Source organism: Gossypium raimondii, chromosome 13 (assembly GCF_025698545.1).
Source record: "Gossypium raimondii isolate GPD5lz chromosome 13, ASM2569854v1, whole genome shotgun sequence".
NCBI classification, from domain to species: Eukaryota; Viridiplantae; Streptophyta; class Magnoliopsida; order Malvales; family Malvaceae; genus Gossypium; species Gossypium raimondii.
Window position 1 is genome coordinate 1,788,611 of NC_068577.1, and position 24,309 is coordinate 1,812,919.

Sequence of the window (24,309 nt, forward strand, 5' to 3'; positions counted from 1 at the left end):
GATATAGATATTCTTATGTTATCATGTCTTGAAATATTTTATATAATTGAAAGACTTGTATAGGTTGTTATATAGAGAGAATTGAGCATTTAATCTATTCAAGTGAGGAATTTTATTTTATGAGTGCATATTAATAGTAAAACCTTTTGTATTATGGTTTTATCTGTTGAATTCATAGAGGTGAATTTAGTGATGAGAGAGTGTCATTCTTCAAGGCTTCATAGTACAAAAGTGAGGAAATTGTCATGAGTGTGCGATAGATTAGTATCACTTGTTGTAAGTGTTGAATATAGTGAATATTTCTCATTGAGTTAGGCTTCGCAGACATACCGCAGACTTAGGGAAACCGAACTGCATAAACAACTCTTGTGTCTTCTGTTTGTTTACTGCTTACATTGTAATGCTTAAAGGAGTGTCCACTCCCTCATTACTCCTTTCAAGCATAGAGCTTATACCTCATCAACGGTTTTAAAACTTCAATACTATAATTTTAAGATTTTTACCTCTAATTTTTTTTAAATATTTTATAGAAAAAAATCATTAAAAAAATAAATGTCAGAAATAATGTTTGTATGCATTCATTTTGAAACCTTTAATTTATTAGATAATTATGTTTATTTTCTTTAGATTAAAAGTTATTTTTTTAATTTCATGTATGATTTATTTATTTATTATTTTTCGATGTAATTATCTTATTGGGTTACCTAATTAATAAATTACATCTCATTAAAATGGTATTTTTTATCAAATCTATTAAAAAAGTAATTTGAAAAAAAGAACAAAAATTAATGGTAAAAAAGCTCAAAATACAATATTTAGGGTCATTTTAACAAAACATGTAGACGTTGGTAACCAAATTTATCATTAAACCTAGTTAAAATAATAATCTTATCTTTCCAAAACTTTGCTCATAGAATGAATCTATTAAATGATTTTCATAATACACTCAATGATTAAAACCCTAACTACCAAAAAAACATAAGGATAAAAGTAGTATTACTGTTGACACCATTTTTTGGATGAAAAACGGGGTCGACTTGGATTTTGAAAAATGAAAACAAAAACGGGAGTCGTCACCAATCCTTTTTGATAAGGTGTGATCGAGTCACCTTGAAAAGTGGTTATTTTTAATAAACAATTTGATTTTATTAAAACAACAATTTTGGTCCACGAAATTCAGAAAAACGGGTTCGGGAGTCGGTTACGCACGAGGAAGGATTAGCACCCTCGATACGCCCAAAATTGGTACCTAGTTGATTATTTAATGTCTTAGTGTCGAAGATTGAAAACTTTAAAGAAATGTAAAATACGATCCTTAAAAAAAACTCGAATGGCATGGATTTAAATTCAATAGGATATTTGGCAATTTGGTTAAACGAGAAATCGAAACCCAGCACCTTAGGGCACGTTCCTCGAATTTCCAAACTCAAAACATTGCCTTATTTTGAAATTTTTAAGAAGGATATTAAGCCATTTGGTTGAACGAGAAAAATCGACACCCAACACCTTAAGGCATGTTTTCTCGAATTTCCAAACGCAAAACATTGCCCTATTTTGAAATTTTTAAGAAGGATATTAAGCCATTTGGTTGAACGAGGAAAATCGACACCCAGCACCTTAGGGCATGTTTTCTCGAATTTCCAAACGCAAAACATTGCCTTATTTATAAAATTTTGTTTTTTTTTTTTGAAGTATGGTATTAATATGCATAATGGAATAGCAAATATGACATTGTGCATAAAATAATATGTGTAAAGAACGAAATAAACAAAATAAATTAAATTAAAAATTAAATCAATCATGTATATACAAACAAATAAAAAAACTAAAACATTTTAAAGAATGAACATATATAAAAATAAATAAATAAATAAATGAACATTAAGTAAAACAAATAATAACAAAGAAGCAAATAGATCAAAAATTATAAAATATATAAAAAAATATTCACACGCATATAAAGAAAATATTTAAAATTATAAAATATGAAAACATATATGTATATATATATATGTTTTAATGTTATTAAAATATAAAAGCTTGTATAAGTATATACGTATATGTATGTATGTACCTATAAAAGGATAAAAGAAGATATATATATATATATATATATATATATATATATATATATATATATATATATATAAGAGAAATATATATGGACATATGTGTATATATACAAATTATAAAGTATAGGATATATATATAGGTACACGGGTATAAGAAAAATGTATGTATATATAACAAAACTAAAAAGTCAAAAGATATGGATGAGTAAACACTAACAAAAATAGTAATAACAAAGATAACAATAATAATAATAATAATATTTAGTTTAATAATAATAAAAGCCATAACGAAAGAAGGATTAAATTAATAAATAAACAAAACATAGGACGAAATCAAGAGCAAAATGAAATTACAAGGTAAAAATCACAATAAAACAAACAAGAAAGACTAAAATGGACATGCGCTTAAATGTCAGGGACCAAACGAGTAATAAAACCCTTATCAGGACACGTGTCTGTTGTCCAGTACGCCGAAGGGTTAGGGATGAAATCGAAAAATAAACAAAAGTTCGGGGCTAAAATTGAAAGAAAATAAATCTGAACAAAAGGTAGTAAATTTAAAATAAAATAAACACAGAAGGACCGAAACCGAAAATAGACCCTCAGGTATGAAAACACGCGGACCTTCATTGGGTCGGGTCGGGTCGGCCTGATCCGTGTCAAAACGGCACCGTTTTGGGACTATTGAAGCCAGTCCTAAACGACGACGTTTAAGGTGTCTATTTAAGTTTGTTTTTTTTTTCATTCTTCTCTGTCTTAAACAAAAACTTCAAAATACTCCCCACCCCTCCCCTTTCCGGCCAAGGGGCCCGACCGTAAGCCACCACACCGATCGGCGCCGGCGCCGCCGTAGGCAGCTGTTAGAAGGCGAAAGGTCAACTTTTGAGTCCCGTTTCAAAGGCCATTCATGGATTGGGCTTTCCTATCCCTAAAGCCGAGAGAAAAAACCCCAAAAGTCACCATCCCCGTCCATTTTTGGTAACCCGAAGGACTCCGGCGACGACCCCAAACACGGCATTCAGGTACGTTCTTTTTTCTTAAGTTATATTTTATATTTGCAATAAAGAAAAGAAATGAACAGAAACGAATCGAAACTGAAAAGAAACTAAGAAAATCACCTTTGCTGTTTTTTTATTTCTTCAAAATATATATATTTTTTTGCTCAAAATCGGAACACCTTACATGTTCTTAGTTTCGGCTTTTATAGCCGATTTACATGAAATCCCTAGTCTATGCCTATGCCTGTCTCGCTCGCCTTGATTTGTTTGCAGGGATCAACGCACGTGGATGGAGGTGACCGTGGCAGTTGGCGGTGGTTGCTGGCAGAGCAGGTGAGCGGAAGACCAAAGGTCAGAAGACCCTAGGAGCGGCGCCTAGGGCTCCTCTGTTTTCTGCGAGGTTTTTTGTTTTGGGTTTTTGGCTAGGGTTAGGCTATTGGGCCTATTCGGGTTTGGCATGTGGGCCGGTTCTGCTGGGTTAGGTCTGTTTTAGGTAAGTTTTTGGGTATCGGGTTATTGGGCTATTTGTTCGGGTTGTGTTGTATTGGACTTTATGGACTGTAATTTGGGCTTTTATTTTGAGTTTAATTGGGCCCCGGGCAAAATGGCCTGCAACACTTACAATGTACAATTGTCTGTACTCACTAATCCCTAATTGTCCTCACATAGAAGTGAAATAACTCTCCAATATAGCTGATAATATGAAAGATGGATCTACCCTACAAATGTTCCCAAAGTAAACTCAATAAAGCGCTCTCTAAACGCATGCTTAAGCAAGCCATTCAATAGCCTTTATATAGGCAGTGCATATGTAGAATTTGGCTTGGATAACCTCATCCTATCAACTTAAAATTTAAACTTTAAATGGCCTTTGAGTAGTCAGGAGATTATCGTTGATTTAAGTAATGTGCTAAGCCTTTTAAAACTTTGTCTTGCTGGCTAGATTATTCGTCTCTTGAATAGAAGAGTCATTGTGAAGTTCAAAATTGTCCTTACATTTGCTGCTTATTTCGAGTTACAAAAATATCTATCAAGATATATATTGATAGTTATTTTCGGTTGAAACTCATGTTGCAACATTAAGTGTGACAAAACTTTGCATCGTTCAATGCTCCAACAAACTCTAAACAACACCTAAAGTTAAATTTTTCATTAGGCACACGTGTCATGATGCACTAGCTACCAAAGACAACATGGCCAAAAAGAGCAAGGCATAAAGACTCAAGGTGCTCGAGGTGGTGTAATGGAAACAAAACCGTTGAACATGTCTTGTTATTTTGTCCATTTGCAAGTGTAGTGTGGGAGACATGGCCAAAAAGAACAAGGCATAAAGACTCAAGGTGCTCGAGGTGGTGTAATGGAAACAAAACCATTGAACATGTCTTGTTCTTTTGTCCATTTGCAAGTGTAGTGTGGGAGGCTTGTAGTCTCAACTATAAACAATAAGGAATGACTTCAAAAATTTTTAAGTTTGGTTGGAAGGTATTGTTTCCTCCTTTTCGAACTTTGGCTCCTTTAGCTCGAAAACACTTATACCGTTTTTTTTCTTTTGCCAGGTTATCTGGAAAACGAAAAATAATTTCGTCATTAATAACATTGATAAGGATCCTATTTCAACATGATAAGAAGCTTTCCTCCTTTTCTCTGAAATCACGACGTACCTGTAAGATCGGTCACATGATCATATTACCGATTATTTGGAAAAGGTGACCTCCAAACTTCTTTAAGATCAATTATGATGCTTCAATGGCAAAAGGTACTAAGACATATGCTAGTGTCGTGATTGTTTGTAGGGATAGTAATGAGATTATTGTTGATGGTTGAAAGGCAAAATGCTCTCATTGAATCCAACTAGAATCATGATATAATTCATCACAAGAGAAGCCAATATGCTTGCATATAAAATTGCTAAAGCCTAAATGTACTCGTCCAAGAACAAAATAATAATAATAACAAGCCACGAAAAGTTCATTTAAATAAAATTATAATTAATGTTTCCCATACTTTCTTTACTTCCCATTTTTAAATTCAACTTAGTTTAATTGGCATGAATATTATTGTCAACTCAAGAGAACAAGGGTTCGAGTGCGCTGAAGCGCATTATCCTCCTGTTCAAGGGTTGAGGAGGAGCTATGGATAGTTTTAGGCATTGTGTCAAAAGAACAGATACGATCATATAACCTATAATGAGAACGTATAAGGACCAATTTTTAACAGTAAAAATGGGTGAAATTTTTAACAGAATGACCAATCTGTTCTTTGATCTAACATACAATGACAAATTTGTCTAATTTTTTAAGTAAATGAGACAAAATACAATCCGACTTTTAATATAAAAGCCTCCATGATATTTTTACCTTAAAATAGTAATAATCCCAACTTAAAATTTATTGAATTTTACATGAATTAAGTACTAATATACATATAACATATATCCATATGTTTTTTATATTTCATTCGAATCATAACATCAATGTGATAATAAAAAGCTAAAATATATTGCTAATCCTTGTATTTGTATAAAATTAACAATTTAGTCCTTATACTTTAAAAATTAAAAATCAATCCTTTTATTTTAAATTTTATCAAAGTACAGGGACTAACAATACATTTTAACCCTGCTTGCATTATTTATTACACAGCTTTCTACGTATATATCGAAAGGATTATCGTAATATTTTGTTTGTATAAATGACAACAAAGAAATCACTGTTTTCAATGATTTTTAAAATAAACTCAATTAATTGATTCACAGAATCACGGACGCAATTTTATATAATTTAATATTTATTTTTGTCAATTTGATCCATTTTAGATTACACTTAATTTAACCATTAATGGTGAAGGTAATGATTCTTCAAATTAACTTTAGCCATCCCTCCCGCACTAAACAAACAAACCAGTAAAAATATCAATCTTAGTCCTTATATTTTTGTATATTTAGAATTTAGTCATTATATTTTCATTTAAAGGATTTTACATTTTCTACTTTTTCAGATTTAAAAGTTCAAGTCTAATTGTTAACACGGATAAAACTCTTTTGTCAAATTCAGATTCATTACAACGCAGAGGAAAATAAAAGTAGAAAAACTAAATTCTAAATTTACAAAGTATTAAGGACTTATAGTAAATTTTAACCAAAAATACCACGTGCCTCGTGTTATGCACCCATTGGTCAGAATGATCGCCCACGTCCACCTTCCCTCCTAAGAAAAAAGAGACTTCGTAGATCTCAGATCAGATTATTTGGTTCAGCCAAAGAGTATTTACAGAACTAAATATTATTTATAATTATTTTTAAATATTTTAAATTTAATTCATTTTAAAAAATATATATATATATTTATAAATCTTATTTAAGTTACCTTTTCAGTTTTCTCTTAATCCGTTACACTACCCAATGAAAACCCTAATAATAAAATTAATTAATGATAATAATAATAATAATATAATTACCTAATAATTAACATTTTCACGTGAATTCCCAAGTTCTATAATATAATAACCAAATTTGCAGAGATTCATCACGCAAAAACAAAAAACAAAAATGTCTCGTATTATAGCTGAAAACAATGGAGGTGGTCATGTACTGGACGCCGCCACAGGCGACGGAACTCCGGTCTGTGAAACCAGCGTTGATGTCACAAAGCTGCCGTCAATGCCATTTCTTCTTTCTTTCAACCATCTTACTTACAGTGTAAAGGTCGGCCGCAAGATGCCGCTGTTGACCGGCGGCGGTAGAACAAAGACGTTGCTTAATGGTATCTCTGGGGTGGCTAGAGACGGCGAGATACTTGCGGTGCTCGGAGCAAGTGGGTCAGGGAAATCAACACTCATCGACGCTTTAGCTAATAGAATATCTAAAGGCAGTTTGAAAGGTAACATCACTTTAAACGACGAAGTTGTTGAATCTCGGGTGTTGAAATCGATTTCGGCTTACGTTATGCAACACGATTTGCTTTTCCCAATGCTCACCGTCGAGGAAACCTTAATGTTCGCCGCCGAGTTTCGGCTTCCTCGAACCATGTCTAAATCCAAGAAGAGAACTCGAGTTCAAGCTTTGATTGATCAATTAGGGTTAAGAAATGCCACTGAAACTGTTATTGGTGACGAAGGCCATCGAGGTGTTTCCGGCGGAGAACGACGCCGTGTGTCGATCGGAGTCGATATAATTCATGACCCCATTATTTTGTTCTTAGATGAGCCTACATCAGGGCTTGATTCCACAAGTGCTTTCATGATAGTGAAGGCATTGCAAAGGATTGCTCAAAGTGGAAGCATTGTTATAATGTCAATTCATCAGCCAAGTTATAGAATTCTTGGTTTACTTGACAGATTGATAATTTTGTCTAATGGCCAAACTGTTTATACCGGTTTACCGACGAATCTGTCGCTATATTTCTCCGAATTCGGGTACCCCATACCCGAGAAGGAAAATAAAACCGAGTTCACTCTCGACTTAATTTGGGAACTCGAAGGATCTCCTGAAGGAACAAAAAGTTTGATCGAATTCAACAAGAAATGGCAGAGCAAAAACTCCGAGCTGGTCCATCTTTGTTCGTCGCTAAAAGAAGCAATTAGCGTCAGTATTTCTAAAGGCAAACTTGTTTCTACTTCAACAGCCATGGTCCCTAGATTTGCAAACTCTTTCTGGAAAGAAATACTTGTTTTATCGAACAGATCGATCTTAAATTCGAGGAGGTTGCCAGAGTTGTTCGTTACTCGATTAGTGGCGGTTTTAGTGACGGGGTTCATTTTAGCGACCATGTTTTGGCAACTAGATAATTCACCAAAAGGGATACAAGAAAGATTAGGGTTTTTCGCATTCACAATGTCAACGACGTTTTATGCTTGTACCGACACTCTCCCGGTTCTTCTCCACGAAAGGTACATTTTCATGAGAGAGACAGCTTACAATTCTTACAAAAGATCATCTTACGTGATATCAAATGCTTTGGTGGTTTTACCGGGACTAATCATCCTATCATTTGCTTTCACGACGATAACGTTTTGGGCAATAGGCCTCAACGGCGGATTTTCAGGGTTCTTATATTATTTATTGATCATATTCGCTTCGTTTTGGTCCGGAAGTTCACTCGTCACATTTCTATCCGGTATTATCCCACATTTGATGTTAGGTTACCCGATTGTCGTCGCTGTTTTAGCGTGTTTCTTGCTCTTTAGCGGCTTTTTTATCAATCGGGACCGAATCCCGGCCTATTGGATTTGGTTTCACTATTTATCCGTTATCAAGTATCCTTATGAAGCGGTTCTACATAACGAATTCAATAATTCGACAGAGTGTTTCATGAGAGGAATTCAGTTATTCGACGACACGCCACTCGTAACAATTCCAAATGCCATGAAAGTGAGATTGTTGCAGTCGTTTAGCGATGTATTAGGGACAAAGATTACAAGCTCGACATGCTTTTCAAGGGGAGTTGATATTTTGAGAAACCAAGGGATTACAGATTTGAGCAAATGGGATTGCTTGTTCATTACCTTGGTATGGGGATTCTTTTTCAGGATTTTGTTTTATTTCTCTTTGTTATTTGGAAGCAAAAACAAGAGAACATAAAAATTAATAAAATAAATTTGCTTTAATTTGTGTTCTTTTTTTTACTTCAATTTCGTCTTTTTATAGAGATAAGTCCATCAAATTCGAAATTAATTGTGGGTTTAGATAGATAGTGCGTTTAGTTGCGATTAATATAAAAACAGTAGTGAAATTAAATATTGTAGCAATATTGTAATGTGAGACAAAAAATAAGCTAAACGTATTGCACCATCCATCCAAATCTATATTAAGAATTATTAGTCAGGAAAAAAATGTTGAAAATAGACTTTCATGTTTTAACATGAAATCAATACGTATATATTAGCTAAATCTCATGCATTGTTTTGGGAGATCTGTCTTGAAAATAACTTTAAACTGATTAGATTGAGAATCGGTATGAATCAATTAAAAAATCGGTTGAATCGACAGTTGAACTGGAATTTTTTTTAAAAAAATAATTCTTTTTTAAGTTATATCTTTGTAATCGGACTAGCAAACTAGTGTCCTAATTTGTTCGACCATCGGTCCGATTTAAAAAGCATTGCTCCCAAGTATATCACTTTTATCATTTTTTACAAGCATAAAATTTAATTGGCCTCCCAACTTTACAAAAAAATAAATTTATTTTAGCCCTCCATTTAATTTTCACATCTTTTAGTTTTTGAATGTCACGTTAGCAATAAATTCATTTTTAAAAAAATTAAAATATATATATTTTAAATTCTCATATGTTTTAAATATATATATATATATTTATTTAACTACTAAATTAAAAATACAGATTGATATACATATAATTTATATCCTCATATGTTTTAATATTATATTCAAAAATCATATTAAGATTATATGTGGTTAAAAGAATATTTTCTTCAGGGATCCCTAAAATAAACCTTTTTTCATTTGATCTCTTTAAAATTTTAAAATTTTAAATTAATAAAAATAAAATTACACTTTAACCCTTAAAAATTATAAAATTTAATTTAATCTTTTAAAATTATAAAAAATAGACTATTAAAATGGTAAAATTACATTATTCATATTGTAAAATTCCCTTTGATTTTCTTGATAAAGAATTTATATATAGATCAGTTAAATTATGAAAACAGTGGATTATACTTCCCGGTTCTGTATTTCTTATTTTGGATTGTAGGGATGGTAAGTTTTGTTGAGAACTAAGGAGCAAAAGGTGACCAACAACCATCAATTTGCATCAAAATCCCAAGGGTAAACACAGACAGAGAGATACACTAGACTTGCGTTTGCTAGGATCAGTAGAGCTAAATAAGAAAAGGAAACTAGAAAGGAAGAGGATATCCACGGAGATACGTCGAATCCACACCCGACTCCCGCACCAGTGCCACTCTTCCGGTCCGAGCCACCTTCAACACATTAAACAAAATAAATAGAGGTTGACCAACCGTATGGGCGTTTTTACGAACTAGTTATAAAACTTGGTAAAAGAAACTTGAGCCACAAACCTCACAAATTCCATAGGGCTCTAATAATTTCTGAAGAGCAACCATCTTGTTTAAATCACCGGTCAGCTGTGGAGAGCAGTACAATAATAATGATCATCGAAATATAGATTCTGAAAAAGGAAGCAATATGTCGAATGTGTGAAGGTGACTTAAGGTATATAACAAGATTTGACCTCGAGAGTAATAGTGTGATCACACACGTCAACAGCTTTAGCTCGGAATATGTTAGCAATGTCAAGGATGTCCCTTCGAGCAGCAGGGCTCACAGCAACTTTTATCAACATTAGCTCTCGCTCTGCAAATGGTGAGTGAGTCATATCCTGCACCTGAACCACATTATCGAAATAAGTCATTTTCTTTCTTTAGCTCAAGGCTGAATTTTCTAGAAATTTAAAGTTCGTATCCTATGCCTCTCACCTCGTAAAGATCTACTAACTTTCGAAGCTGCTGAAACAATTTTGCAAGTGTCTCATCCGTTCCAGGAATAACGGTTGTAATGCGAGAAAGTCCATCTTTCTCAGCAGGTCCCACAGCTAGACTCTGTGATAATCAATAAGCCTTAGATGAGCTAAATAGAAGGCATAGAAAAAGCAGCATGAAACAAAACCAAGCTGACCTGAATATTATAGCCTCTTCGGGAAATAACCCCAGTAACCACATTTAGAACACCAGGAGAGTCATTCACAACCATAGCTAAAGTATGTGACCGAAGCCCACATGACTGAAACATTGAATTAAGCACATAAGGAACACACATGAGAAATAGATTATTAGTATAATGTAAAGAGCCATCGGAGAAAACGAAAAAGTTATCTTACATCTTCGTCATAGAGAACCCCCCAATGAGCATCGAGAACTTGATTTACAGGGAAGCCGTCAAAAGGTTCCACAGGATATACATCACCCTTCATGTGACAAATAGAAAACTTGAGATTATCTAATTTCCTAAGACTTGATGCATGGTGAAAGTACACAAAAATATTAAATGAAGAGTGTAGAACAATCATAATGCAGATTCAGCAAAACACATAGACCAAGCTATCCAAATCTATTTGCAAGCTTTTGATTTATCCTCATATGGGACTTGGGATGAAAAAAAAAAAAAAAAAAAACCTCTTGTAAGTGTCCCTTCAATTTCCCAATGACATGGTATGCATAATTTTAAATGGAAAATTGTTTAATAATCGTTAAATAAAGAGGCGTGTAGAGAGAATAGCATGTAGAGCCTTCCAAATAGAAGTAAAAAGTGGATACCTTTGAGTATGTATTGATATCACCATTAACTAGTCGTTTTGCATCCCTTATAACCACACCATTGGTTGATCTACCTTCAAGATCAGAATAAGAGGCAGCAGAAAATCCCCAAAAAGGAGCAGTTTCCCCCATCTTCTCACGCCTTAGAGCAATCTATGTCATGTTCAACCTTAGTAAACATAATGATCTGATATCTCGATAGGAGGCCTCAAAGGTCCATCCTTTTACGTCCGTATAGTTCAATGAAACTTTCACATTAAGTCACAGTAAGTTCACAAAAGAATGACACTATCCAACCTAAAATCAACTGGCAAAAGAGGAAAGATTCAACTTTAATATAAAACCACAGAAAACGGAAGACTCAATAGTTGTCGATAAAATCAAAATGGGTGGTCCATCTCACATGTGGCTAGGCAAGAAGATGGACTACCTTTGGGTTTTGTTACCATGTTAAGCATCCAATCTAAAACCAATGGTAAAATACTAGGAGTCGCCCGCATGAATATAAGACCATAGGAAACCCAAGACCTCATAGTTGTGGAATAACACCATTTAACAATGTGAGAGAAGAAAATCAAACGAAATACTTTTGCTCTCTCTTTGGCAAACATCTAAGCACATGCACAACAGAGGCAAATAAACATACGTGAAAGAAGAGGTGAAATACATTATTATGATATAGAAAACCGAAAACCAAACCATCAAGCATTAATCCCAATAAATAAAGATATAGTACAAAGACATATTTTATAAACATAACTTCATCCGAGGCATGTTCACAAATTACATTGATAACACATGCAAAGCATAGGAAACATTATTGACACGATCCTTTAATCATACCCGCTGACCTTTCCAAGTAGTGTAGCACACCAATGAGTCCCGATTCGTAGTTTATGAAAGAAGATAGTGACTTATTTGAAGATCTCAAGAAGTATAGGAGGCTGATTAGGAAACTGAACTATCTTACAGTAACTTGTCCTGATATTGCATACTCTGTTCATGCTGTGAGTCAATTCATGTCTTCTCCAACAATTAGATATTAAGCGGCTCTGGAACAAATTCTTTGTTTTTTAAAGGGAACTCTAGGACAACATCTATTACATAAAAAATATGAACGCACTAACGTTGAGTGTTTCTTAAATGCAGATTGAGCAGGATCGGTGATTGACAGAAGATCCACTTTGGGGGCATATTGCATCAACTATTAAGTGAAGTCAGTTTAAAAACTACATTGCTGGCAAAACTGTGGTGTGAATCCAAGCTGCTCTTCATATATTCTATAATCCAGTGTTTCACGAAAAAACTAAGCATATTGAAATTGACTATCATTTTGTCCATGATAAGATTCAAAAAATTTTCATCTCTACTGGCTATGTTAAAATTGGAGATCTACTAGGATACGACGTGAATGCGTACATGTTTTTCTCTTCTCATAATCTCTTCTTAATTTTTTACTTATGTACATACTATTTTGTACTAACGAAAATCTAGTGAATCTCATGCACATACTATTTTTTCTTCAAGAAAACTATTTATACAAGTTCATGGGAATTTCATACCTTCCCAGTCCTCGCAAGTTCTTTTATCCCAAACTTGCTCAAGTTTCTTTGAACGGCTGCCATCTTTCCTGGGTCTCCAGTAACCTAAAATATGCATATGCATTCAAATAATAAATGAATAAAAAATTTCAAAACATAAAGACCAATTTTGCTTTCTAAGAAAATCAGCATATTAAGAAGCTTGTAATAAAATCGATTCATTCACAATGCTGATGTCAAGAGCAACCATGACACTTACAATGCCAATGGACAATAATATCCAACTTAGTAATGTTGATTATCATTTGACTCTACAAAGATTGCAAATTATTGTAAAATGAGCACCTCGAGAAATAAATATCCACCTAAGATTATAAAGTTGTGATAATTTACAGTGTTTTTCTTTTCTTTTCTTCACAATTTTGTTTTTCATAGCTTTTGATATTTTCACTAGTCCCATACCAAGATATTTAAAAGTAAATATGTCTAATTGCCAAAATCATACATATACAAATAAAACTAATCATGAAATATTAGAAGATCAAGAATCCACCTCAACAGTCAAAAAGTGTTCTGAAGTATCCACAATCCTTGCTCTGAAAATGTCTACTAGCCACATGATCTAAAAAGTATAGTACAAATTAGAGATTGAATGCTGAGATGTAGGGAAAGAAATAGAAATGAAATCAAAGTTTCCAATAACCCTTTAAGAGAACAGTTTCCATCAACTTACCACAAAAATTAGTTGAGCAAATAATTTTAGATGCTTACATAATAACAAAAAATTAGCTACTCCAAACAGGTCAATACTTTCTTCCAAACAACACAATACCTCAGCACGAGTGGTTGGATTAGTGTTGAGTTTTATAAGCATTAATTCACGTTCTACATGTGGTTCCATCGAGATGTCGTCGACCTAATAGACAAGGTAGTTAATGCACAAATAGAAAAATAATAGATATCCGTCAGTTCCAATAGAAAATATAAATAATAATACCTATAAGCATTTACTTCAAAAAATTCCAAGTGATATAAATTCTATGTTTGGTGCTTTAACCCTGGCCAAGCAAAGGAAAAAACTGAGAAAACATTGGTAAGATAATCTGCATTACTATCAGGTTGAGTTGTATGACGGCTAACTCAAGTTTAGGCAAGCAAATTTATTACTAAAAATAAATGTGTCATTTTAGCATTCTATAATCTTTTGGCTTAAGAAAAGTGTACATTATTGAACCCTCATTGACCAAAAACAACAATCAAGTAGGTCCTTCCATTAATGAAAACCGTCAATTGACTGGTTTGACCGTTAACAACACTAACGTGACTAACGAAGCTTATGTGTGGCATGCCACAAGGATAATATGCTGATGTGGCATGCCACAACCATATATTTGTTCTTTTTGCGATTTAGTTCCTCATGCTTTGTATTTAAGCACTTTATCAAATGAATAAAAATACTTCATTTCAACTGGTCTATCATCGCAAAGATGCTAATAGAAAGGCCTGCATTCAAAGGCGGACCATAATGGTGGCTTAGGAGCCTTAGCCCTCCAAAGATGGGAAATCTTGATTTATCCCTTGAAACTTTTAGAAAATTTTAACTAAGCTCTCTTAAATTTTTAAAAATTATCACTAATCTCACAGAATTTTAAAAATTTTAATTAGACCCCAATTTTTTAAAATTCTCATTAAACTACTATCATTTTTGAAAAATTTTAAAAATTTTACTAGGCACTGCAAAACTTCCCAATATCCTCCACTTCCTGCATTGTTTTGTTTGTCAGCAGAATATGGAAATTGGGTACTTTGGTTGAATGAATATTATGTTATCAAAGTCTGTTGTTATAAAAACAGGTCAAGAAGCTGAATTTATAAAAGCATATCATGATGTAATTGGCAATTTAGAAAGATCAAACCATATCTTAAAGCTAAACTATAATTGGAAAAAAAGACAAAAAAGAGTTGCAAAAGTTGAAAATATTATATTACCTTGATGACATTAACAAGCTTGTTTAATTGTTCAACGACTTGTCGCAAAATCCTTTCAGTCCCAGATACAACAATGGTAAAAAGAGCCTTGTCCTTGTTGAGACCAACAGCAAGGGACTCAATATTGTAACCTCTCCTCGCAAACACCCCTGCTATTCTGTTAATGATCCCACTCTCATCCCCAACGAACACTGAAATTGTGTGGCGTTTAACCCTGTCCCTGAAGTTACAATTTTACAAATCAATTTACAAGAAATGATTCTAAAGGAGAAATAGTTAGTAAAGACACTGAAACTGTGACTAATTACTTGGAAGCAGTGGGAGGAGATACAGTGTCTATGAGAGGCAACGCATTGGCTTTGTCAGTTGTGGCAGAGGGTACATGCAAGGCCTTTGAGCTTGAGAGTTCAAGAGCTAATTCCTTAGCTTTGAAATTGGGTTTAGACCCAATATTGTTACTACCAATGCGGCTGCGGTTTGTTGAAAATGGGTTCTGAAATGGAACAGTGGCTGAGAGTGAAGCCGCCGCCATGTATGGTTTCTTTGCAAGTTACTGCTACTGGACCTGGTTTAGGAAAGGGGGGAGAGAGTTAAAGTTTAACGAGGCAAAACAAGAAACAAACTCTTTTGTCACGACTCACGAGTTACATGTGAATATGCAAGGCAAAGACGCATTTTGTCAGGTTCATTATAACACGTGCTTTCATTTGCCAATTTCAATAGATTCCCGGGTTAAATTAGAGTAAACTATTTTTATTTCTTCATATTATATTTTAATCACTTATATTTGAAATGTTACGTTTTAGCCACTTACGTTATCATTTTATTACGAAGTGATCACTCTATCATTAAACCCTGTTACATCCCGAATGGCAGTCCAAATGAGTTTTAAATGGTAATTTTGGGTTGAAAATATGTTTTTAATTAAATAAATTTAATTTAAACGGTCACGTAGGACATCCAAGTTGGCACTTAAAACCCATTTGGACTGCCACGTAGGACCGTCATTAAGGGGTTAACGGAGCTTAACGATAGAGTGATCACTTCGTAGCAAAACGATAATGTAAGTGACTAAAACATAACATTTCAAACATAAATAACTAAAATATAATTTCAGGCAAACAAAAGTGATTATTTTTAAAGTTTGGTTGTTAATTTATGGGTATATGTCATTTTCTTTCTAATATTTATGATTTTAAGCGTCTTTTTTCTAATATTTATGAGAATAAGTCGTTTTTCGAGAGATAATATGAAAACGCGTCTTGCAATGTCATGTTAGTCAAAACGCATTTTCCCTAAAAAATTCGAACTTAGTTTTTTTTTGTTAGAAAGTTAAATGTTAGTTTTTTTATGCTTAAGCCCTAGGTTCAATTATTCTCTTACTCACAAAGTAATTTGATGAAAATGTAATTAAGAAGGTAGTAGTTACACTCTCTTATAATTATAAAGAATTTCAATTTCCTAGAAGTGCTTGACTCATAAAGCGTAATTATATCGCTATTCCATATATCATGTTTGGTAAAACAAATTGTAATTACATAGTTATATGATTTATATTTTAAAATATTAATTGCTATAAAAAAATTAGCAAGGCAATAATTTTTTTCTAAATAAGTAACAAAAATTAATCATCATATGTAATATGTTAGTTTAATACAAGAGTCGATAAAACGATTACCAATAAAAGTAAAAAAATAAACATCATATGCAATTTTATGTAATTGCTTTAGCATTCCATATGTGTTGCTCAAGCTATTCCCTCTTTAACATTTAACATATTCTCATTATCATCATTTGTTGGTCCTTAATTGAGGTCTTCATCGTCTAAATATGGTTTTATATTATTGAGATTATTAATATCTCATTCTTCAATGTACTCTTCAAAAAACGGATCATTCCAATTACATCCCGAATGAAGTTATGAAATATGCAACATGCTAATATGAACCAATCTTATTTTTTATTCTATACTAAGGTAATGTTAATATGATTTTTTATATATATATAACAAATGTCCTCTCAAACATATTTCCAAGTTTTGAATGTCTTAAATTAAAGAGCTCGCGAACCATTTCTAGTGCGTGTACTTGACTCCATTCTCTCAAATAATATTGTAACACTAAATATAGTGTAAGAGAACCTTTTGTATTTGTATAATTAGCATCTACCATATAATAATGGGTTTACGTGTAAACAATTAAAAGTTTTGATTATATAAACTTAATTTGGAGAAATATTCATACTAAATTATAACTTTTTATAATACCTAAATTAGGTAAATAATAATATAAAATATTACATTTATAAAAAAATTATAAAGTGTGTAATAACTTTCTAATATTTCTAATAATATTTTTTGGCCATAACATTAAAATTTATAAATAAAGTATGGCAAAATTATAATATATATTTGTTATAAATAAGTATATTATTTTTATAATATATAGCATGAAAATTAAATAAGTTATATTTATATCTTTGGACCATAAGTATATTATAATACATAAATTATCTTATAATATATTATTTGACCATAACTTTAGAAATATTTTAGTATTTAAATAATATAATTTTTTGTTATTAACTTTATAAAATACATATAGGAGATGTTTAGTAAATAGAGTTTTGGGTTTCTTCTTCTTCTTCTTTTTATCTAATTTGGGCACAAATGGAAGATTGGGTAGTCGAACACTCAACCTGTAATGTTTGGTAAATGGAGGTTTGTAATAGCTTATTGAGCTAAAACCTTCAAAACAAAAAATGTTGGGATAGACAATTTTTTTCAACAATTGATTGGAAATGAGATATGTGGTAACATATCTCACTATACTTGCTAAAAAATTACTCAATTTGCCATATGCTCTCAAACCTAATAAGAGTGTCAAGATAGCCTCGATTCTCTCATTTTCACTTTCAACTCCAAAGTCCAAAGTAAATCTAAAAAAAAAACCTCTACGTGAATTTACAAAAATCTATATTGTCACAAGAAATTTTCAGTTGAGCCCATTCGTCCTTGTTAGAAATCAACCCGATTAAGCAATGAACAAGTAAAAAGACAGCAGAAGAAATTGAGAAATTGAACACACAAATTTAACATGGAAAAACCCTTCCAAAGAGTATAAAAAACCACGAGCAAAGATAATTTTACTATAATGGCAAAAGAACGAAGAGTACAAAAGATAGAGATAAAAAACTAAATCCCGAAAAACATGAAAACAAAGAACCCTCAAAACGTAAACACAAAATTCTCTAAATTGTTATGAGTTCTAATCTCTAGTGGGTGTATTTTCTAAGGTTGCAAAAGAACCTATTTATAGGCTAAATTAGTAGGTCAAATAAGCTATGCTAATAAATGTTAAATATATTATACTAATAAATACTAAATCTTCTAAAAAGAAAATATATATTGTTTAACTTTACTTGCAAGCAATCTCTTAGAACTTGGGTCACACGACTCTAACAATCTCCACCTTGACACGAATTTTTACAACGCCATCTTTGCCAAAGCCCGCCACGGGCCTATCTTGAACTATGTAGGGAATTAACTGAGTTGAATCTGTGCTTAGAAGCTGGAAGACTTCCAGCATTCGACTTGTGCACTGCCAAATCAAAACTAACCCGGGTCTGATTTTCACGAACACAGTGCCCTAACTTTTCAAAACCTGTACCCAAAGAGAACCTCTATTCAACAAAACAATCATACATTTTTCCCTCCTATGACTAAGTTGTCTCCGCTCCAAACGAGTTGACTTTGACTCCGTAACGAACGAGGGACATCCGATTTCACCAGTCACTGTAAAACCTTCCAGAATATAAAGACTGCCAGTTCTTTTACCTTTTAACAAAACGAGAGCTGCACGAGATACTTTAATGTCGTTCAACTCGATGTTGATTATGTATCCTTTCAAGTCTAAAATGCTCAAGGAGATGTGATTCTTTTGTAAATTAGGTACATACCTAACATCTGAGAGTGTTCTAACCGTCCCATCGTGTATCCTAATTTTAATAGTACCAATACCAATTACCTTACTAGATGAATCGTTTCTCATGCGCACAACTCCACATTCAACCGAACTGTATGTGAAGAACCATTCTCTATTGGGACACATGTGGAAAGAACATCTCGAATTTAGGATCAATCCGGACGTGAGCTTAGAGTTATGCTCGTTGACACTAACAAGAAATCATTACTGCTTTCACCAGCCAAATTAGCACCAACTATATCTTCCTCGTTACTCTCAGTAGCTCTTTTATTTCGCAGTTTATAACAATCTACTTTGACGTGACCTAACTTTTTACAATAGCGACATCTTTTGTCTCGTTTCTTTGATGCTACCAAAACGGAAGATTGCCTATCTGCCTTGCTATCCAAACCAGACTGTAATAGCCCGATTTTAGGCCTAGTCGGAACAGTGGTTTCGGGACCACAAATCCGACGAAAAAAAATGTAATGGCTTGAATTTTCAGAGGTGTCGGAACGGTGATTTGAGATCACTAAATTCGACAAATGGGTAGAAAATATTATTAATTTAGTGAGTATAAGTTAAATGTGAAGTTAGGAAAATTTTTGAAATAGTGAATAGTGCACTAGAAATAAATATTAAAATAATTAGAATCGAAATGAGGTATCAAGACCTCGGGATTTTAAACCGAGGCATAAATATTTTATAAATATTTATGGAGTGTTAAAAGTTAGTATTAAAGTTTCGTTAAGAAATTTTAAAGTTCGATAATTAATTGAACAAAATGACTAAATTGTAACAAATGCAAAATTATAGGAAATGATTAAATAGCTTAAATGATAAAAGGAAGAGGGCTTAAAAGGAAAATAGACCCAAGGCCTATTTGGGCTGGACGGCAGGGCATGAAATCAGCAGAAAGTAAAGAGAATTAAGGGCAAAATTGGAATATTGCAAAATTGCTTAATAAAGTTAGGACCAAAGTGGAATTATCTAGATTTCTCTTCATTTTCTGAATTCTCATCAGCTAAAACACCATGGAAAGGCTTCTTCAAGCTGGTTCTTCATATTTTTATTACAAGTAAGTTCAATTCTTGACTATTTCTTGAAATTTTGTATTTTTATGACTTTTACAACTAGGCCCACTTGTTAAATTCATTAGTTTTGATTTTATGAAAGAAGTTGAAAGTTGATATGAATATGTGCTGGAACTATATGATGATTTATCATGAAATTAGAGCTTTAAATTGTTCATATGCTGATTTTATTGAAAGAATTGAATAGAAAGTGAATGTTGGGACCTAATAGTAAAAGAGTTTGAAGATAGAGTTATATGTGGAAATTCTGAATTCCAATAGTTGTGTAACAGCTTATAATGTCTAGGTAAAGTATTAATTGAGAAAATTAGATTAATTGAGGGGTTAATTGAGAAAGGACCGAATTGTATAAACTGTGAAATTTGGGGCAAAATGGAAATCAACATTTTGCACTAAAGCAGTTTTGGACAGCAGCAGTAGTATAACTTTGAAAAATCACCAAAAATTGTAGAAATTGAATTAGAGGATGAATAAAATATGAAACTAAAGCTTATTGAGTCTAGTTTCTTATAAAATAAATGGTGTGAGCAATGGAATTGTAAATCATGAGATATAATAGATTTTGTGAGACAAGGTCAGAATGAATTCGGGTTCCCCTGTTCTGACTTTGGAAAATCATTAAAAATTGTACAAAAATGATTATGAGTTATAATTTATATGGTTAGAATCCTTAATGAGTCTATTTTTAGAAGAAATAAACAAAAACATTATCCAAATTCTGTACAATGAGATAATTAATTTTTAGTGAAGAGTGGTCGGAACTGTCAGACAGCAAAACAGGGGAAACTTTAAAGAATAAACTGTACTATTTGGCTGAACCAAAAATTCTGAAAATTTTATGGTATGAAGATATGTGAGTCTAGTTTCAGGGAAAATTAACGGATATTAATTTGGAGCTCTGTAGCTCCGGATAAAAATAATTTAGTGACTCTGACTTGGATAAATAGCTCTGAATATATATATGTTAGTGAATATTGAAATTATGGTTAATGTTGTTTAAGTGTGTTATACACATTAAGGATGTGGAATGGAGAGGAGGAGGAGGAAAATTGGGAAATATATGAATGATTTGTGTATAATTGGTCATATGCTTGATTTTAATTGATAAGCGATGAAATATGAATTATACTTATATTTGTGCATTATTGGTCATGGCATATGTGAAAAGAAAGTTTCATAGTATGTGTGTATGGTATATTCAATATATGATGTGGCATGAAATAATGTCATGAATGGTTTATGAATTAACACATGTTGGTAAGCCTGATATATGAATAAATGGTCAAATTGAGTGGAACGCCGGATTTGAGTACTTCTGATCAAGTGAAAAAGTGATAAGTGGTAGCTTTAGCTACACTTATCTGATCACGAAACAAAGTGATAAGTGGTTACACTTATCTGATCAAGAAACAAAGTGATAAGTGGTTACACTTATCTGATCAAGTGACAAAGTGATAAGTGCTAAACTTATCTGATCAAGAGACAAAGGGATAAGTGGTAGCTTTAGCTACACTTATCTGATCAAGTGACAAAGTGATAAGTGCTACACTTATCTGATCAAGTGGCAAAGTGATAAGTGGTTACACTTATCTGATCAAGAAACAAAGTGATAAGTGATCATACGTAAGACCATAGTTATACTATGGCAAAGTGAAAGTGAAGTACTCAATTTTCCGTGACCGTTCCCTAATTTGATTAAGGATTGTAAGTGACAAATGGGCCCAAAAGAATTAAAGTAAATGGATAAGTGGTGCGTATTTATATCAGGACGATGTTGTTATTCAAACTAAAGTGATATTTTCATTGCAAAATTGAGAATTTCATAAATGTGTTATTGAATGGTATAATCAATAAACATTGAGTTAAATGGTAAATACGTATTAGTTTTGAACTTGATGTCATTGAATTGTACGTGAATTAAATGGAAATTGCTAGTGATATGATTTAAATTATGAGCATGAGAAATTGTGAATTGAATGAAATGGAAATGAAGCATTAAATTGCATGAGTATGTATCGGGTCTCGCAGGCCCTAATTATTATGATTATAATATTTTGAGGATATATTGTGAAAAGTTATAGAAACATGTTAATTATTTTGAAAGTTTTAATTTTGATGAAATTTTATAACTCGGTTAAATACGTTTACAAGTGTATGTGTTTTGGTAATGCCTCGTATCCTATTCCGGTGTTGGATAAGGGTAAGGGGTGTTACACAGACTCATTATCGAGTTTGCCTCTACTTAACAAATGACCCTTCACATCTTCGAATAAGAGTTTGTCTCTACCATAAATTGGGGTCTCCTTGAAAGACTTGTATGAAGGGGCAAAGAGCACAATAATAGCATAGTCTGATCTTTATCGTCAATATGAACCTCAACGTTCTTTAAATCATTTAAAAGAGTAATGAATTGACTGATGTGATCTCTAAGAAGCTCACATTCATTCATGCGAAACGTAAATAGACGTTGTTTCAACACTAAACGATTAGCTAGAGACTTAGTCGCATAAAGAGTTTCTAACATTTTCTACAAGGTAGATGAGGTCTTCTCCATCAATACCTCCTACAATACCGTATTCGCGAGGCACAACTGGATTGCAAACAATACCTTTTCATTAAGCTCTTCCCATTCTGTTTGATTTAGATTCACAGGCCTTTTCCCGGTAACAACTTTTTTCAAGCTGGTTTGAACTAAAATTGCCATCATCCGAACTTGTTACAGATTAAAATTTGTCTCACCATCGAACTTCTCAATTTTAAACTTTGCTGCCATCTCTGAACGGGCTGATATATGAAAATTGAACTAGCTCTGATACCACTTGTTAAGAATCAACTCGATTAAGCAACGAACAACTAAAAATAGTAGAAGAAATTGAGAAATTGAACACACAAATTTAACATGGAAAAATCACTCCAAAGAGGATAAAAAATCACGGGAAAATATAATTTTACTATAATGGCAAAAGAACGAAGAGTACAAAAGATGGAGATAAAAAATTCGACAACAAAGAACCCTCAAAACGTAAATACAAAATTCTCTAAATGTGTTATGAGTTCTAATATCTAATAGGTGTATTTTTCTAATGTTGCAAAAGAACCTATTTATAGGCTAAATTAGTAGGTCAAATAAACTATGCTAATAAATGCTAAATATATTATACTAATAAATACTAAATCTTCTAGAAAGAAAATATATTTTGTTTAACTTGACTTGTAAGCAATATCTTAGAATTTAGGTCACATAACTCTAACAGTTCTTCAATATTTATGCACTCTTAATTTATTTTCAATTTACTTGTGTAAAATGATTTCTTATGTAACTTTATATTAATTAAAACATGCTACTTGACAAATTTATTCAGAGCGTGACATAATTATCACTAATTTACATACTAAAAACATGACATAATTATTACTAATAATATAGTTTACAATTATATTGATACAATATTAATATTTATCAATTTCCACAAGGTTAATATTTGTAAATAAGGAACTTAATAAATTTATTTATTTAAAATTTCAAGAATGTTCACTAATTAAATTCTATAATGGATGTTTTAATTTCTTGGAAATAGTGTTTTATTTCAATAAACTTACCCAAGACTAAAATATTATAAACAAATAAATACTTAACAATAAACAAATAGATATCCGCTAAGTTTTACAAAACACTCTTAAATAAACCATTAATAGAATCGTTAATAGAATCGATACACGCAATCAAGAATCAACTATCAACCAATTGCCAAATAGGGCCATAAATTGTTTTTACAATATAATTTTTTTAGGATTTATAATATAACTTTAAAATGTTTGGCTATAGTAGTCTCAAACACTGTGGTATTCATATTTATAATATAATTTTATAACTTAAACTTGAGTAAAAAGTTAATTTTTAAAATTAAATTATGAGTGTTTAGAAAACTATAGGTAATTGGATTTAGGTGTAATTACTTCAATTATGATCCTAAAATTAAAGCTCTAATTACGCTAAATTTAACGAGAATTGTACGTTATAATGATTAACCAAACATATGAGCTCTAAAAAACCTTCACATTGTTAGACTTTAGATTCCTCAAAATTCTCGTAAAAATAAAAATCTCAACACCCATAAATATCGAGATAATCTTAAAAATAAACTCATTTTAGAAAATAATCCCAAATTCATCATGTTTTAGAAATTTTTCTTTTCAAAAATTCAAATAAATTGGGCGGGGCCTGGAAATTACAACTGGTCGGGTCGGGCCGGGATCCAGCAAGACCAGCAGCACCAGTGTTTGAAACATTACCACTTTTGCAAGCCCAATATTGTGATTCCACGAATGTGAATAAGGGTTCTTTTGGTAATTACAGAATC

The 24,309-nt window shown here is 32.3% G+C and overlaps 2 protein-coding genes across 2 annotated transcripts; one reads left to right on the forward strand and one right to left on the reverse strand.

Moving 5' to 3' along the window:
* Positions 1 to 6,617: 6,617 nt before the first annotated feature.
* On the forward strand, positions 6,618 to 8,648 carry LOC105781245 (ABC transporter G family member 6). Its single transcript, XM_012605785.2, has one exon. It carries the CDS (start codon positions 6,618 to 6,620, stop codon positions 8,646 to 8,648), a length of 2,031 nt encoding a protein of 676 aa, XP_012461239.1.
* Positions 8,649 to 9,817: 1,169 nt separating this feature from the next.
* LOC105783847 (acetolactate synthase small subunit 1, chloroplastic) lies at positions 9,818 to 15,534 on the reverse strand. The gene is made up of 12 exons (XM_012609527.2): positions 15,201 to 15,534; positions 14,893 to 15,112; positions 13,736 to 13,819; positions 13,457 to 13,525; positions 12,925 to 13,008; positions 11,363 to 11,515; positions 10,927 to 11,013; positions 10,725 to 10,829; positions 10,526 to 10,648; positions 10,282 to 10,434; positions 10,109 to 10,174; positions 9,818 to 10,009 (listed from the first exon to the last, which is right to left on the reverse strand). Exons 1-12 carry the CDS (start codon positions 15,422 to 15,424, stop codon positions 9,926 to 9,928), a joined length of 1,452 nt encoding a protein of 483 aa, XP_012464981.1. The 5' UTR covers positions 15,425 to 15,534; the 3' UTR covers positions 9,818 to 9,925.
* Between the last annotated feature and the right edge of the window lie 8,775 nt (positions 15,535 to 24,309).

What these genes read in the sequence shown, in the direction of transcription:
- LOC105783847 (XM_012609527.2), bottom strand. Translation starts at nt 15,424, where the DNA reads ATGGCGGCGGCTTCACTCTCAGCCACTGTTCCATTTCAGAACCCATTT. An exon ending in ATCCAACCACTCGTGCTGAG is followed by an intron (nt 13,526 to 13,735) that starts GTATTGTGTTGT and finishes TATACTTTTTAG; the next exon opens with ATCATGTGGCTAGTAGACAT. An exon ending in ATATCAATACATACTCAAAG is followed by an intron (nt 11,014 to 11,362) that starts GTATCCACTTTT and finishes TGTCACATGAAG; the next exon opens with GGTGATGTATATCCTGTGGA.
- LOC105781245 (XM_012605785.2), top strand. Translation starts at nt 6,618, where the DNA reads ATGTCTCGTATTATAGCTGAAAACAATGGAGGTGGTCATGTACTGGAC.